Here is a 16,743-nt window from a genome sequence, read left to right as displayed (position 1 = left end):
CCCTCCTGAAGACACACTTTATCCAAAAGTCCCACAACCCCCCCCCACAGAAGAGTGAAACTAGAAAAAAGATGATCTGCTCATTGCCCCCAACGGAAGCTTAGTCAATGTTTGTAAACCACTGAGCGTGAAGAGTGTTAAATACTAATATCTGTATACCTTCTAGAGAAGCACATTTTAATTTCCATTTGGTGCTGCATATGCTCTCAGGGTAGTTTTACGTACATTTATAACTCAAATAAATGAGATTATCCTAGTATTCATGTAAACCTGGTGATTGTGTATTTGTTGTCTCCGTACTTGTAGATATGTCTTTCACTGAGTTTGTTTGCTTCAGGGAACCATTTACAGAGACAAAATAAAGCGAGGTTTGGGACTCACCAGAAAACAAAGCCGTTGCACTCAGCAAGGTCTTTTCCTGGAGAGTCCCACGTTTATAACAAGGAAGTAAATTCTAACTTAAACCAGCATCATTAATCAGAGAAATCCCTGTGAAATAAGTAATTTCATTTGAGCAAGATTATTTGATTACATCATGCTGTTTCAGCCATGGACTTCGCTCTCCTTTTCATAGTGGCAGTGTGATCCGTCAGTAACACAAAAGTCACACAGATAACAGATTTACCCTATAGCATGTCTCTCCAGCAGACGTTGCACTGGCATGGAAAGTTTCCCCAAGAAGCGTTTAATGATCGGCCGGCTCTTTGCAAACTTGTCCTTAACTTCTACTTCCAGAACGTCCGTGGGAAGGGAAACAAAGCTGAACTGCTATGATAAAAAAAAAAGAACATGGAATAAGTGGCTTAGGCATGTGAAGTTCAAGCTTACTAACACAACAGGAAGGTTCAGCAATTAAGCAGTTTCTTAGAACCAGGACAAAACCAATACTAGGGGCATGTCTATGCGGTGATTTAGTGTGTGGCAAGCCAGCGTGCAAGTCTACAGCACTCTAGCCTGACACGTAGTAACTGTACACATGGATCATGCTGCCCTTGCACAAAAGTTCAATAGTGTGCTTTGACCTACTGCTATTTGAAAAGGGAGAAGATCACAGTGCACTGTAGAACTATTAGTGTGTAGTACCAAGGTCCACTTAGTGTGAGTAAGGTCCACTTAGTGTGTGGTGTACTGTAGATTCACACCCCACCTTACCATGCACTAAATTACTGTACAGACAAGACCTCTTGGATCCCAGGGTCCAAACCTGTAAGATACTGAGCCCTGAGTCAGAGGGGTTGAGTAGGAGCAACTCACAGGAAATGCTCAACACTTTGCAGGATCAGGCCTCTATAGTTTGCAGGAAGTGGATACTAGCAGGAATTATGCACACTAATACCTTCATTATTTACATGCCAGTCATGCTCATTGGGCCAAATTTTGCATTTTTCCAAAAATTCAGTCCCAGCGAAGCCCTTACTTTCCAGAAAAAAAAGAAAAAAGAAGTTGCAAGTAAATACAATTCTGCTGACAAACAATGTGAATATCTAGGTGTAAGATATCTAGTAATACTATAATATCCAAGAACACTGCTTTTGCAAGTGTGAAAAATGATGATAGCAATTTACGCACAAACCCATCGTGTCTCCCACGCTATCCCAATTCGACGTGCTGGCTTCACCACCCAAGTATCTGTAGTCTTCATTTTATCCAAAGGACAGGTACAGAACAGGCAGAGACACAACCTCCACATAACCTGCCTCCACATTGTCCTGCCTGAGCCCTGAATTGGCAGGACAATGCCAGAGCAGAGAGAGTAGATTTGTTTTCATGCCCCTTCAGTGTTTCATCTCTTTGCCAAGACTGCAACATCAGTGACAGTGCCAATTGTGGTGGTGCTTTTGTGCTATGGACCATTGTCTAGGACCCAGAGTGATACCATGAACTTATTTCACACTGGCCCCCCAAGAGCCATCGGATATTATTAATTCTCTAGGCCAGATCTGAGCCAGTGATCTCAAAGAGAAGGGTGCTCAGCTACATATTTTTCAATCACGTTTACACGTGTACATAGCACTGTAAAAAGCATTTAGACAGTGCTAAATGCAAACTTGAGAGTGGGGGGTAAACTTCAAGCTAGAGAGCACAAGGGGGCATGCACAGTTTACATCCTTAGGACAATCAGGGTAGCTGCACCAGAGGGGACATTGGCCCCTGTGAAGGAGAGCTTTGAAAAACAGTCAAGGCTCTGTCGGTGCCCTAACAGCAGACACTGCCCAGGAGGAATACCCAATAGCACGTCTCCTGGAGGGGCTGGCTTTGCCCTTTCCTGGATATTGGAATTCACTTCTGGGGCAGTAGAGCCTAGCTCTGGGTCCCTACCAATGTGGGAGCTGATGGTGGCTTGCCCCACTGCACCTCTGCTCCAAGTGGATTTACTGCTTTTAGTGAGTTATAAACTAAGGGAGGGAATCTCACGTAGGTGTGTAAATGACTTTGAATGAACATGGGACTGTTGCTTGATTTCACCTAAAAGACCACTATCCACACAGTATCAAAGTGGTGTATTAAATGAGTCCTAAGGTGCCTGAAATAATTATCTAACACTCCCACTGTCAATGGCAATCCAGGTTATTAAGGCTTGAAGTTAAGCGCTGAATTAGGGCCTGAGTACCTACAACTCCTAATGAAGTCTAAGGGAGCTGCACCTCCGAAAATGAGGTCTTCAAGTTACTCACAAGTGAGCAGCCAGGATGCTTGATCTGCAAAACTGCAGTGTGTGTTTGGCAAGAATTGCAAGTAAGCCGAGAAATAAAACTAGAAGAAGTGCTAACACATCTTTTTGTCCACACTTTCTACACATTTTCTGCAATATATTAGAAAAGAGAGTAAGTTTTGCAAAGCAGAGAGCAGCAGATTCCAGGCATATTGAAAATTGTATAGTGTCTTTGTTATTATTATTACTATTGTAACAGATTGATATAGCCCCAAGGCAACTGGCTGCTCCATGACACTCGTAAGGAATTCAGAACAGGGGAATTAACCAGTAGATGAATGACATTATAGCAAATGCCTCAATTTGTCATTTAATAAAGTTGTAAATGATTAGGCTGTTGACACTTTTAGTACAAAAAAATCTCCAAGGATTAGAACATGTGTGCACACATGCAAAATAAAGATCAATCATTCTTAAATGGAAAGTACAAACTGCATTAATGATTTAAATGATCCCCTCATCATTAACTCTTTGTGATATCATGTAAATCTGAGGTAAATCAGAATTAACATGAAAATATATTTCTTTGACTTTGGAGTGGAACCAGTCCTGATAGTTCCATTTTTATTTTAGGAGGAAAGTTAACATTGTACAGGCGCATTTGCAGTAACAGTAGCTTTGCAAGGGTAGGCAATGAAGTTAGGAGCCTAAATACCTCTGAGGATCTGGGCCATTGTGTGTTGGGTAAGATGTGTTGAAAGCAACCCAGGGAAGTAACTCTATTTGCAAGGACAGGCACTGGTCTAAGAAAAAGTTAAGATACAGTGAAGTCTCATCGATCAAACAATATTTTGATCATGTTAGGGGACAACCATGCCATAATCTGGTCCCCTGGCATGACTGTAGTTGCCGTACAGAGGGCCTCTTCTGACTCATAGACTTTAAGGCAAGAAGACCATATAGTCTGACCACCTACACATCACAGGCCACAGAACCTCACCCACTCACTCCTGTAATAGGCCCATAACCTCTGGCTGAGTTACTGAAGTCCTCAAATCATGATTTAAAGACTTCAAGTTACAGATAATCCACCATTTACTCTAGTTTAAACCAGCAGGGAACCTGTGCCCCATGCTGCAGAGGAAGGTGAACCCTCTCAAGGTCTCCGTTAATCTGATCTGGGGGAAAATTCCTTCCTGACCTCCCTAATATGGTGATCAATTAGACACTGAGCTTGTGAGCAAGACCCACCAGCCAGACACCTGGGAAACAATTCTCTGTAGTAACTCAGAGCCCTCCCCATCTAGATCCCCATGTCCAGTTTTTAAAGATATTTGCTAATAGCAATAGTGGATGGGCCACATGCCACTGTATCCAATCTCATCATAACATCTCCTCCATAAACTTATCAAGCTCAGTCTTGAAACAAGTTAGATTTTTTGCCCCCACTGCTCCCTTGGAAGGCTGTTCCAAAATTTCACTCCTCTGACAGAAACCTTTCTCTAATTTCAAGCCTAAACTTGTTGGTGGTCCAGTTATATCGATTTGTTCTTGTGTCAACATTGGCCCTTAACTTAAATAACTGTTCTCCCTCTCTGATGTATTTATAGAAAGCAACCATATCTCCCCTCAATCTTTGTTTTGTTAGGTTAAATAAGCCAACGTCCTTAAGTCTAGTTTCATAAGGTAGATTCTCCATTCCTTTGATCCGGGGTGGCTCCAGGCACCAGCGTACCAAGCGCGTGCCTGGGGCGGCAAGCCGCAGGGGGCGACCTGCCAGTCGCCGTGAGGGCAGCAGTCAGGCTGCCTTCATCAGCACGCCTGCGGGAGGTCCACTGGTCCTGCGGTTTCGTTGGTGGGTACGCCGAAGGCGCGGGACCAGTGGACCTCCCGCAGGCATGCTGATGAATCCGCGTTACCAGCGGACCTCCCGTAGGCATGCCATCGAAGGCTGCCTGACTGCCGTGCTTGGGGCGGCAAAATACATAGAGCCACCCCTGCTTTGATCACCCTAGTAACCCTTCTCTGTACCTGTTCCAGTTTGAATTCTTCTTTTTTAAACGTGGGAGACCAGAATTGCACACAGTGTTCCAGATGAAGTCTCACCAGTGCCTAGTATAATGGTAACAGCACTTACCCATCTCTACTGGAAATACCTCCCCTGATGCACCCTAGGATAGCATTAGCCTTTTTCACAGCCACATGATATTGGCAGATCATTGTCATCCTTTGATTGACCAATATCTAGGTCTTTCTCTTCCTCTGTCATTTGCAACTGATAAATCCCCAGCTTTCAGCAAAAATTGCTGTTAGTCCCTAAGTGCATGACCTTGCACTTTGCACTGTTAAATTTCATCCTATTACTATTACTCCAATTTTCAAGGTTCTCCAAATCTTCTTGTATGATATTCTGGTCCTCTTCCCTTCCAGAAATACCTCCCACATTTTGTATCATCTGCAAATTTTATCAACACATTTCCCCTTTTCCCCCCTTTGAGGAACTCCATTCGCAACCTCCCTCCAGCCTGACAGTTGACCTGTCAGCATGTAGTCTCCCCTTTAACTAGTTCCTTACTTACCTTTCAATTCTCATATTAATCCTCATCTCCTCCAACTTAACTAATAATTTTCCACGTGGAACTGTATCAAATGTTTTACTGAAATACAGGTAGATTAAATCTATTGCATTTCCTTTGTCTAGAAAATTGGTTAACTTCTTCAAGAAAGAGATCAGGTTGGTCTGGCCTTTTGTAAAACCATTTCGTAGTTTATCCCAATGACCTCTACGTCTTTAATGACTCTGTCTTTCAAAATGTGTTCTAAAACCTTGCATACAATTGAGGTCAAACTAACAGGCCTGTAGTTTCTCAGATCACTTTTTTTCCTGTCTTAAATATAGGTACAATATTTGCATTTCCCAGTCATAGGGTATGACCCCTGAGTTCACAGATTCATGAAAAAGTCTTGCTATTGGGCTTGTAATTTCATGTGTCTTTTAATATTCTTGGATGAAGATTATCCTGACACCCTGACTTGGTTGCATTAAGCTATTTGAGTCTGGCTTCCTCCTTGGATGTGGCAATTTCTACTTCCATATCCTCATTTCCATTAGCCATCCTGTCACTGTCCCCAAGTTCCTCATTACTGTTCTTAAAAACTGAGGCAAATATTCGTTTAGGTGTTGGGCCATACCTAGATTGTCTATAATCTCCACCCCATCCTCAGTACTTAAAGGTCCCACTTCTTCTTTTCCTGTTTTCTTTTAGTTTATATGGCTAAAGAACCTTTTACTATTGGTTTTAATTTCCTTTGCAAGGTCTTGCTCTGCTGGCTTTTGCCAGTTCTCACTTTATCCCTACATCTTCTGACCTCTGATCCATCCATTCCTTGTAGGCCTTCTGCTTTCTCTTAATAACCTGTTTGAGATACCTGCTCATCCAGTTTGGTCTTCAACCTTTCCCTATGATTTTCCTCCTTGCTTGGGATGCAGGCTCCAGATAGTTTCTTCAACTTTGACTTAAAGTAATTCCAAGCCTCCTCCACATTCAGATCCCTGAATTCTTCAATCCCAACTTCCCTAACTAATTCCCTTAATTTTTTTAAGTTTGCCCTTTGAAATATAGGGTCCGAGTTGCAGACCTATTCTTATTTATTCTTCCATCTAGTTTCAGATGAACTAACTTATGACCACTCACACAAAGGTTGTCCTCTACAACCAGTTCTTCTATGAGGTCCTTGCTATTTAACAATTGGGAAATTAAAGTCTTCCATAATCACAGTAGTATTAATTTCATTTAAATATTAAAGATGTCTCTATTCATATCAAGATTGGATTCTGGGGGTCTGTAGCAGACCCCAAGAACTATTCCAGAACGCCTCTATTACCTTTCTTACCCAAAGTGATTTTTGATCCAAATAGATTCTGTTTTATCCATTCCATCACTTCTAATTTCTTTACAGTCTTCTTCATCATTAATATACAGTGCTACTCCACCACCTTTACCTTTATTTCTGTCTTTCCTGAATAGCACATAAACTTCAATACCTGTACTTCAGCACATGTACATGAGTACTATTCCACCATGTTTGGTTATCTCTATAATACCTGGTTTTACTTCCTGCACCAGTAATTCTATTTCCTCCATTTTGTTACCCAGCCTCCTACATTGGTGTAGAGACATTTTAGTTGTTTCTGCTTGGGTTCACCCAGATTCCTCACACAACTAGGTGAAGTCGTTTTACTACTAGTATTGCCTACCTGACCGTTACTGTCTTGCCTCTTGTTGTCCATTCTCCTACCCTCTCTTGTTCCTTTCTCCATTGCTGTAGCCTTTTTTACTTGATTTTCCTTCCACTCAACATTAGAACCAGGTGTGACAATTAGATGAGCATCTCCCTAGTTTAAAGGTCTCTTAATCAATTGTGCCAACTTCCATCCCAGAAGTTTATTTCCCTCCCTACTCAGGTAGAGTTCATCCCATGATAACAGTCCTCTCTCTCTGTGAATGTCTCCCAGTGGGATGCATGAAGGAAGACTCCTCTCCTCTCCGGCCCCTCCCCCATGATGGGCTGACAGGCTTCTCCCTGACGCCAGGCCCCTCCCCTGCTCTCCCCTCCACCCACTCACTCCTCAGCAGGCCAGCTCAGGGCTCTGGCTCGGGTGGAGCCTCACGGGGCCAGGAACGAAAGTTTGCATGTGAGTGAGCAGGGGGCGCGGAGCCAGACCGGGGAAGGGGGGGCAGGAACAGAGCGGGGGGAAAACCCGGAGGCTGGGAAGAGAGCTGGAGTGCCAAGCTTGGGAGGTAGAGCTGTGCACGGGACTGCGGGAAGTGAGGTGGGGGAGGAGGAAGAACCGGGCTGGGGATGGCTGCGGGGAGCCGGGCTAGGAAGGGAAAAGAGCAGAGGTGTGTCTTTGTCTGGCTCAGTGAGTGAGCAGCGAATGCGCTAGGGCCTCCTGGGGAGAAGGCTGGTGGCCCCTGGGGAGAGCTGCTGTTCTCACTGAGCAGCCCCACACTGTACCTGCACCTCTCCCCTCTTCTGCCAACATGCCCTGCCCTACTGGCAACTCCCTGCAATCTCTCTTCTAGTCTCCTTTTCACTCCGCCTCCCTCTTCTCCAAAGTCTAAGCCCAGATGCCGAGGATCCCCTTTGGACCATCGCCTTTTCCTCTCCTCCCTTCCCCAGCGGGGATCAGCAGCAGACGCGGGCTGGGAGGAGGGAAAGTTAAAGGAAAATAAAAGAAGGTGGCGTTTGCTTTTCCTGCCCATTCACAATATTCCGGTGTCAACAGGAGGAAACTGACACTAAAACAAAAGGAGGAGAGGGATGTACCTGGAGCAGAAAAGCAGCAATCAGGGCTGCAGAATGCATGGGAGGGAACGACCTCTTAGCTGGGGAGGAAGATGGACTCACGCTTGACAAGGCTGGAGTAGCTGAAAACTTTTGTTTAGAGAAAAGGGACATGATTTTTTTTCTTGTGGAGCCAACTATCTCCAGGGCTGCCTCTCAAGCTGGTAGCATTTTGAATTAGGGAGAGTTCTAAACAGTGCAGCGTTGAGTGGGATTTTAAAGGTCCCTTGAAGAATGCAGCACCTTCTTCCTCACCTGTGGGAAAGACCTTTAAAAATGGCGTTAAATAATTCAAAACAAGCGCCACTGTTCAAATGAGACTTGGCTGGTTATGGCTCCAGCCCCACTGTTGAAGCATTGTTGAAACTGCGTGCCGAGTTATACCCAGTACAATCCCACTGAGCCGTGTATGGCAACCAGGTGCATAAATCAGGGCAGAAAAAAAGACTGGGGGTGCCTGAATATAATTCCTTTTCTGATTAAACTGCACATCCCAAGCACCTCTTTACTTTTCAGGATTAGAGGGTAAAGGCTCTATTTTAGGGAGAATGAAAGGCCATTTGGGAGTTATGGCCCAGAGCGGTGGCAGACAAGGGCCTGGATGAGGGCTGGACTTAGCCATTGGTATCAGCTATTTCTTTTTCGTCATTCAAACGGATTTTGTAAAATGCTTCCCTGTGGCCTTTTGACATGCATACAGAGGTATCTTCCTGCCAAGTCCCTATCCTAAGAGGGGAGGGAAGGGGGGGGGGAGATGGGGAAGGCTGCAGGGTGATCTCCCACCTCCATGCAGCCAGTGGCCTATGTTTGCCACTGCCATGCTGGAGCCTCCACATTTATTTATTGACAAAATTTGCAGAACTTTTCAGAATTTTAAAATATTGTGCACATAATTTAATTTTTTGGTGCTGAAAATGGGGTGCTGGGTAGTTGGGGGGGGTGCTGTGGGTGGGAGATCGCTGGGCATAGGGATCTGTGGTGGAGATCTCTGGGTGAGGAGCCACTGGGCATGGGGGTTGCTGGGCATAAGGAAGTGGAGTTACTGGGCGGGGGGGTGGTATGGTGGGGCACGCTGGCAGTGCAGGCCTGGATTTGGGGGCACAGGTGGGAGGGAAGGTGGCACAATTAAACTGTTTTTAATAAAGTGCATGTGGCAAGTTTTCCAATACTGTAAGCTTATGTTTGTGTTGCTAAGAGCAAGTCGGGCATAGGAGCACCAGTTTAATAATACTGCGTAGGGCCCCATAAATCCTAAGGACGGCCCTGAGTAAGAGCTGTGCACTCTCCCTCTGAAAATCAGCCCCTTTAAGGTGTTTCTAGTTGGGCCCCTAAAAACTGAGACATCTGGAATCACTAATCACTTTTGAAAATTTGGGCCCTAAAAGGTATTTAATTAAAGACATGATTGGCATATTTGGATCTGGAAATATAACACTACCAAATCCTAACTTACACGCTATTCTTAACTACTGCCACCCTACAAATGCTGACCCCTTCATCTTAGAGCTCAGGGGTGGGCAAACTACAGCCCAGGAGCCGCATCCGGCCCTACAGATGTTTTAATCCGGCCCTCGAGCTTCCTCTGCGGAGCGGGGTCGGGGGCTTACCTCGCTCCACGTGGCTCCCGGAAGCAGCAGCATGTCCCCTCTCTGGCTCCTACGCATAGGGGCAGCCAGGGGGTTCTGCACGCTGCCCCTGCCCCAAGTGCTGCCCCTGCAGCTCCCATTGGCCGGGAACCACGTCCAATGGGAACTGCAGGGGTGGAGCCTGCGGACAGGACAGAGCGCAGAGCCGTCTGGCTGCGCCTCCTCGTAGGATCCGGAGCGGGGACATACCGCTGCTTCTGGGAGCTACTTGAGGTAAGCACCGCCCAGAGCCTGCCCCCCCGACCCTCTCCTGTGCCCAACCCCCTGCCCCACTCCTGATCCCCCTCCTGCCCTCTGAACCCCTCGGTCCCAGCCCAGAGCACCGTCCTGCACCCCCAACCCCTCATCCTCAGCCCCACCCCAGAACCCTCACCCCCACTGCACCCCAACCCCAGCCTGGAGCCCCCTCCTACACCCTGAACTCCTAATTTCTGGCCGCACTCTGGAGCCCTTACCTCCTCCCGCATCGCAACCCCCAATTTTGTGAGCATTTATGGCTTGCCATACAATTTCCATACCCAGATGTGGCCCTCGGGCCAAAAAGTTTGCCCATCCTTGTCTTAGCTGGTAACCTTTCTTGCAACCCCTAAGATGGGATGATTTTGCATTACCCCCAAAACTGGTCCTTAATGTCTTTGAAGAGCATAAAGGACAGTGAGTTTTGTGGTCTCTTTCAAAAGGCAACTCCTATCAACCAATATAAAATGCTAGTAACTGCTACTGGCTTTAATAAGCATGATGTCTTTTTGTTGGTCTAGTATTTGCAAACTGTCACACAAAAGCAGCTAGTCTGCTTTTTCTGTGAAGCAAAGATGACAGCATAGGCTGCATATCTATGAATAAAAAAGAGCTTGATTATGAATTCTGTGGTACCCTTGGGTGCACACTGAATGATGTTGCAATGAATAATTCATTCCAAGAGTGCTGAGAGAAGGCAACTATGTGATCACAACGTGAAATAAAAATTGACTTTTTATGTAGGAAGATGCCGGTTAATATTGCTCCCACATGTGCCCACAAACAGCTCCATTTTTAACTTCAACTATAACCCGAAGGGATTCATTGTAAGAATATTTCATTTGCCATCTTCAGTGTTACTAACTCACAATTTTTATTGTGAATTGCGCAATATTTGGTGCTTTTCTTAAAGCCTCAACTCCTGGAGTCACGTGGTTACATGAGAATCTCTGCTTTCATAGTAAGTTTCTGTCCTTCGTGGCTGCAGAGAGCCAAAACTAGGACTTAGGCTCCCCGAGTCTGCTGTTGAAGTGCCTAAGTGCTTTCATGGATCCCACCTATACAAATCTACAAATCACAATGTAAATCATTTTTACAAATGTAGCAGAATATCTTGAAATGCTAATATAGCCTGTATTGTCCATGGTTGCTGCCCACACATATTCCCAGCCACCCCTTTGCTAAACAATCTCCATTCCTTCAATCATATCAACAAAGAAAACAACAGTCAATATTTGCTATTGGAGTGAATGGGAAAATCTGTATTCTAGCTCACAGCCTGACTGCCAGCTAAGGGAGGGTCTAGCATGGAGGAAGGAATACTTACAAGGAGTGAAGCAGTATCCATCTGTTCTGCAGTCACTACTGGAGCCTCAGGATTAGACCCATACACTACTCAAATCACATTCATTTCCCAGTAGGGACATTTCAGTCAAAGGCTTTTTACAAACAGGTAAAAATGGATAGAGCTAAAAAAACAACACAGACCTTTGGCCAGAATGTCTGTTGTGAATTGAATCTGTCTTGAGTAGTCTATTTATAGATACTTGCTAAGAAAAGTAAGAGCTGAGTCTTGTTTTCCTTGTTGATATTGTTGTGATTTATGGAAATTGACCTGCACAGTGAGTGCTGGGTTATACACAAGCAACGGAGTTAGAAAACAAACATTCAAAGCAATTAGAATTGTGCAAACCCAACAATTTTCTTCTGGTGATATTCATAAGTTTGACCTAAGGCAAAGTTTCACCATTTCCACCAGCAAACTCAGCTTTTTGCAGGAATTTCATCATTTTTGTAGCAAACTACTGGCGTTTATACCTATGAAAACTTCCTTTCATTTTTGAATTTGTATGTTTAGAATGTTTATGTAGCTCTTTGGCCTGTACCGAAATAAAATCTTCATCAAGACAGAGTGAAGGTTGTAAATAACGTAAAAAAGAATCTCATTAGAACACTGCAGAACAAAAGTCCAAAAGACTGGGACACTCTGTGTTAAAATTCCACCACCCTTTTTCTGCCTCAAGATCCTGCTGCACTCTGCAATGGACTGAGGCTTTCCGTTCAGATCCTGCAAACACTTATGCACATGCTGATCTTTAAGCACCTTACAGTCAATAAGCCTATTTATGTGAAAAGCAATTGAGCTACTTATTATGTGTCAGACCCTGCAAACATACACATGTTTAACTTTAAGCACATTTTTAACAAGGAAATAGCAATGCATATGCTCGTGTCGGGTCTCCACAGTCCTCTGTTTCAGAGGATGAGGTGCTCGGTAGTTTGTAGACAGTGTATGTAGAATACATCAGAAAATGGATATTTATAAGCATATTGCTGGTGAGGCTTCTGACACATATTGGGAGGGTGAATTATATACCTTCTCCAGGACTAATGCACAAAGCAAATGGGAAATTACTAAACCATGAAGTTTTTGAGATACAGCTTTATCAAATTGTTAAGGCTTTCCAAAAAGTGAAACCAAACCAACCAACCAACCAAACAAGAAACAGTTCCCCGTCCTTTATTCTGTAATTCAAAAGTGGCCGGATGGATTTTGCTTGTGATTTTAGTGAAACAATGTCAGTACTACATCAGTGAAGCAGAGCTCAAGGGAAGTCACAGATTTCAGCACTACAATGAAACACAGCTGCAGACTTGGGGTTAAAAAAGCCAGGAAAATGATTTGTTTATTGATTTGGACATAGAAGAATGGAGGACATTTGTAAAGGAACCAGGAAGATTTTAAAATCACTGCTAGAATACAGTAATTTTACTTTGCACTCTATAGAGCAATCTGGACTTCAGTAAGAACTCATGGACTCAGATGTTTGTTGGTCATGTGATTCCAGTAAACATTGCTCTACAAAGTATGAAGAAAATTACTTAGTTTCTTAGAAGAAAAGTTACTTAGGGCAGGTCTACACTAACCCCCCAATTTGAACTAAGGTACGCAACTTCAGCTACATGAATAACGTAGCTGAAGTTCGAATTACCTTAGTTCGAACTTACCTCGGTCCACACGTGGCAGGCAGGCTCCCCCGTCGACTCCGCGGTACTCCTCTCGCCGAGCAGGAGTACCGCAGTCGACGGCGAGCACTTCCTGGTTCGACTTATCGCGTCCAGACAAGACGCGATAAGTCGAACCCAGAAGTTCGATCGCTCGCCGCCGAACTACCGGGTAAGTGTAGACCTACCCTTAGGCTACATGGGACCCAAAGGGATTGCTTGTCTCACTTGTGCTGAAGGCTGGCCCTGTGAATATAGCCACTACCTGGTGTGTGAGTGAGTGGATAGCAAGCAGGAAATAAAATCTACACTGTTCTAATTAACCTGATCCACTAATTACCCATAATGTTGTGTCAGTCACGGTGTGTTGCTTTACATGTCATATCAGGTATGACCTAATGCAAAATGACTGATGCAATTTGAGATGATGGGCACCCTCGGCAAGGCATATGGCAGATTGCCACGGCAGAGTTATGCTTTTCCCCTTCCTCTGCTGCAAAATTAGTATTAAACACAACTGGGTGAAATATGTGGGCACATTAAAAAGCTGGAACTGCAGAACAAGTTGATAGATTTGTTCTTTGATGTCTAGTGCAATTACTTCCATTTTGGTAATGGGGTTGCATCTCTGCAGAACTCTGATTGCTAAGCAAAGATGGTGCAGTTTTTTAAAAATGTGTTCAGTTCATGCTTAATTCTTTAGACACTTCTTTTCTGTCTCCTGAAGAAATGTACAAGTCAGTAGGAGGGGGAAATCAGAAAAAATAACCCCAGAGCAGGGGGAACAACATCACATATGAAACTTATTTGGCTCTTCAAAAGTATATTGTTCTAATTTGGCTCAGGGCAGTAATAAGTGAAAGTCATTATGAGCTGATGGCTGTATTGGGACTTGTGTAAAATGAGTTGGTGGTCTCAGTCTGGCTTCTATAGCGCAAGGACCTATATCACAAAAATCACCACTGCAACTAGCACTAATTAGCACCTTTGTTGGCAGTCTCACCAGAGATGATAAGGACTGGAGGGATATGGAGACTGACTTGAAAATCCATCTCCACTTTTCCACAGAGGGAGCAGCTACAGAGTGTGATGGGGTGGCCTGCCCCTTCCAGGGTCGGAAGTCTGGAGCTGGCCAGCACCCATCTAATTAGCCACCTGGGATGGAGTCTGGGTATATAGTTTGATTCTCCTATATAGAGCAGCTGGAAGCTTCAAGGAAAGGAAGCAGTAGAGACTGTAGAAAGTGAAAAAGGCTGCTGCAGGGAAGACCCTAAGACTAGAGGAACTGCTTCAGCTAGGAAGGGCTGCGAGTAGCCTGGTAAGGCAGAAAGGACCCTGAGACACCAAGGGAGTTTGGAAATGTGCCCACTTTAAGGCTGGGGGGAGAGTTGTGTGTTTATTTTTTAACCAGACCCTAAGGAGGGCTGTCGTCAAAGAACTCATGAAAGCCTGTTTGGAGTTTATTTGTGGTGAGAGGAGAAAGTGAAGCAGGTCACCTGCAGAGTGATCCCTGGCCATGAGGGGGTGCTCGGGAGGCATCTGGCCCAGTTAAACCAAACCAGGATGCCATGGCCTGCAAGGAGAGCAGAGTGCTCTGTGTGATGTCATCACAGCCTGCCATGATGGAACGGTGTTAATTATGCACCATGTAGGACCCTCTGTGTTCTTGGGATCAGGGGACAGATGGTTTAACCCCCAGAGAGCTAAAGAAGTAATTTGCTTATAAATATATTCATATTTAAAACAAGTGTTTAGGAATATTGACTACTATTGCAGAATTGGTGTTTGGTGAGAGCTGCCATCTCAGTGTTACAGGATTGTCTTGCCCTTCCCCCAGCTGGATAGTGCAGGGGGGTAGGAGAAACAGAAATGCCATTCCACTGGCCACGAGCACAATCATCAAAGGGAGGGAAGCAGAGCCCAAGTGGCATCATTCTCTCCCGTACCCATGGAAGCCCCCCCATATGAGGAGCATGTGGTTGGGGCTCTTGGAGTAAAGGGATGTAAATGGACACTGCATGGGTCTTCACTGGGGGAACAACATGACATCTTCCCCCTGAAAAAGCCATGGGAATTTTAAAAACCATTAAAAAATACTGTTCTTTAAAACAACTTTGCACCCATCTGATTTTGATGGTTTCTAATGGGACCCTGCTGCAAAATCCTACCTCAATGCCTCAAAGTGGTACAGCAGTGACGCTGGCTTGTCTGACAGCGAGGATAGCAGAGTGTATTCTTCAGGAGGTTCAACCATGCTTTTAAGGTGTCAGACTACCAACCCAGGGAGAGGACAGCTGTCCTCCTCCTTGAGGAGGAGTGCTAGTTAAATTGAGGAGGTAAACGCGCCACTGATGGCATAGCCAGCGGGTAGAAGAAGAAATGTCTAAAACAACACAAATAAACAGGCCCCAACTCCTTGTGCGCGCCTCGATCTATTCTACGACGGTGGTGGGGAGTTCAGTCGACAAGAGGCTGTTAAGAATCTCAGGGGCCAGAAAAAGGACTGTCCTCTCAGTGTGCACCTATAACTGCAGGACACTGATGAGAGACAATTCAATCAACCATCTAATGGAGGAGAAGGCAAGGACAGCCTGCGACATAAAATGAATATCTAGAATAAAAAACATTGTGCTGTATTTCTAAACACCACGGTACAACACTTGTACCATAGCTGTGTTTGCCATTGCAGATCTCCATGCATGGATTTAGCTGTTGGCAATATTTCCACATCGGTGCCTCTGCCAAATATAGTCATTATCCAACTTATTCCTATATTTATTAATGGATCTCTATTGATACGTACTTTGTACTCCATATGTTATCTTAATGTCTATTCAGTCCAGGACATCTTTCTTAAGATAAGAAATTAACATTACCTCAATATTTAACATATTTCTTATAGTGAACATGGGGAAATACAATTTGATATTGTGGATACTGAGGTAAACTTATCTATTTAACTTAGAAAAACTGAGAAGATTTCAAGTTCTTCCACTGTTCTGCTGCCAAGAAATGTACAGTAGTAGTTTATTCCTCGGTAATTTAAAAAGGAGGGGTACCTTTTATTGTATACATGAACATCTTTTCGATCATACATGACAGTCAGATCTTGGATGGATCTGAGGACATAAACTGACACTTTAAAATACTCACTAGGGTTCTGATTCTCCTGTCACTTGCACTGGTTTTATTCCTCAGGCTTCTATAGATTCACATTGTTGAAACTTCAATCAGAATGAAGCACAGTGTGTCAGCTACTGGGAGATTCATGTGTACATGCCAGCTAATCCACACACATACTGAGCAGGAGACCTGTTAATGGTCTTCAAATATGTTAAAGGCTGTCATAAAGAGGATGGCGATCAATTGTTCTCCATGTCCACTGAAGGCCGGACAAGAAGTAACGGGCTTAATCTGCAGCAAGGGAGATTTTGGTAAGATATTGCGGGAAACATTCTAACTCGAAGAATAATTACATACTGGAATAGGCTTCCAAGAGCAATTGTGGAATCCCCATCATTGGAGGTTTTTAAGAGCAGGTTAGCCAAACACTTGTCAGGGATGGTCTAGGTATACTTGGTCCTGCCTAGTATGAGGGGCTGAACTAGTTGACCTCTCATGGTCCCTTCAAGCCCTAAATTACTATGATTCTAGGTTTACAGTAGTTGCCCTAAACTTGGCTTTCCTTAAAACATGTGAGAGAGGCTACTTTGCAGACACCTTGTAGCAAGTGTCATTTTCAGGGTTCAAGACTGTAACCTGCATTTTACTGCATGTCTGCTCCCTGACCCAACAATGGTTTGTGCATACACAAATTATTCATACAAATGGATTGCATGGAGATTTTGTGCA

The 16,743-nt window shown here is 44.4% G+C and overlaps 1 protein-coding gene across 1 annotated transcript in view; it reads right to left on the bottom strand.

Annotated features, from left to right (window-relative positions):
* The window catches only part of LOC112113135 (E3 ubiquitin-protein ligase HECW1-like), a gene marked incomplete at its 5' end in the record, with an annotated part of 150,531 nt that overhangs the window by 103,556 nt on the left and 30,232 nt on the right, over window positions 1–16,743 (bottom strand). Inside the window, one exon of the mRNA XM_026654074.1 lies at window positions 626–768. Coding sequence (XP_026509859.1) covers window positions 626–768 — 143 coding nt within the window. The remainder of the gene's footprint in view (window positions 1–625; window positions 769–16,743) is intronic.

The sequence above is a fragment of the Terrapene carolina genome, unplaced genomic scaffold (genome assembly GCF_002925995.2).
Source record: "Terrapene carolina triunguis isolate 2854851 unplaced genomic scaffold, T_m_triunguis-2.0 Scaffold180, whole genome shotgun sequence".
NCBI lineage: Eukaryota > Metazoa > Chordata > Testudines > Emydidae > Terrapene > Terrapene triunguis.
Note: the sequence above shows the minus strand (reverse complement) of the source record. Positions and strands in the feature narration are given on the sequence as shown.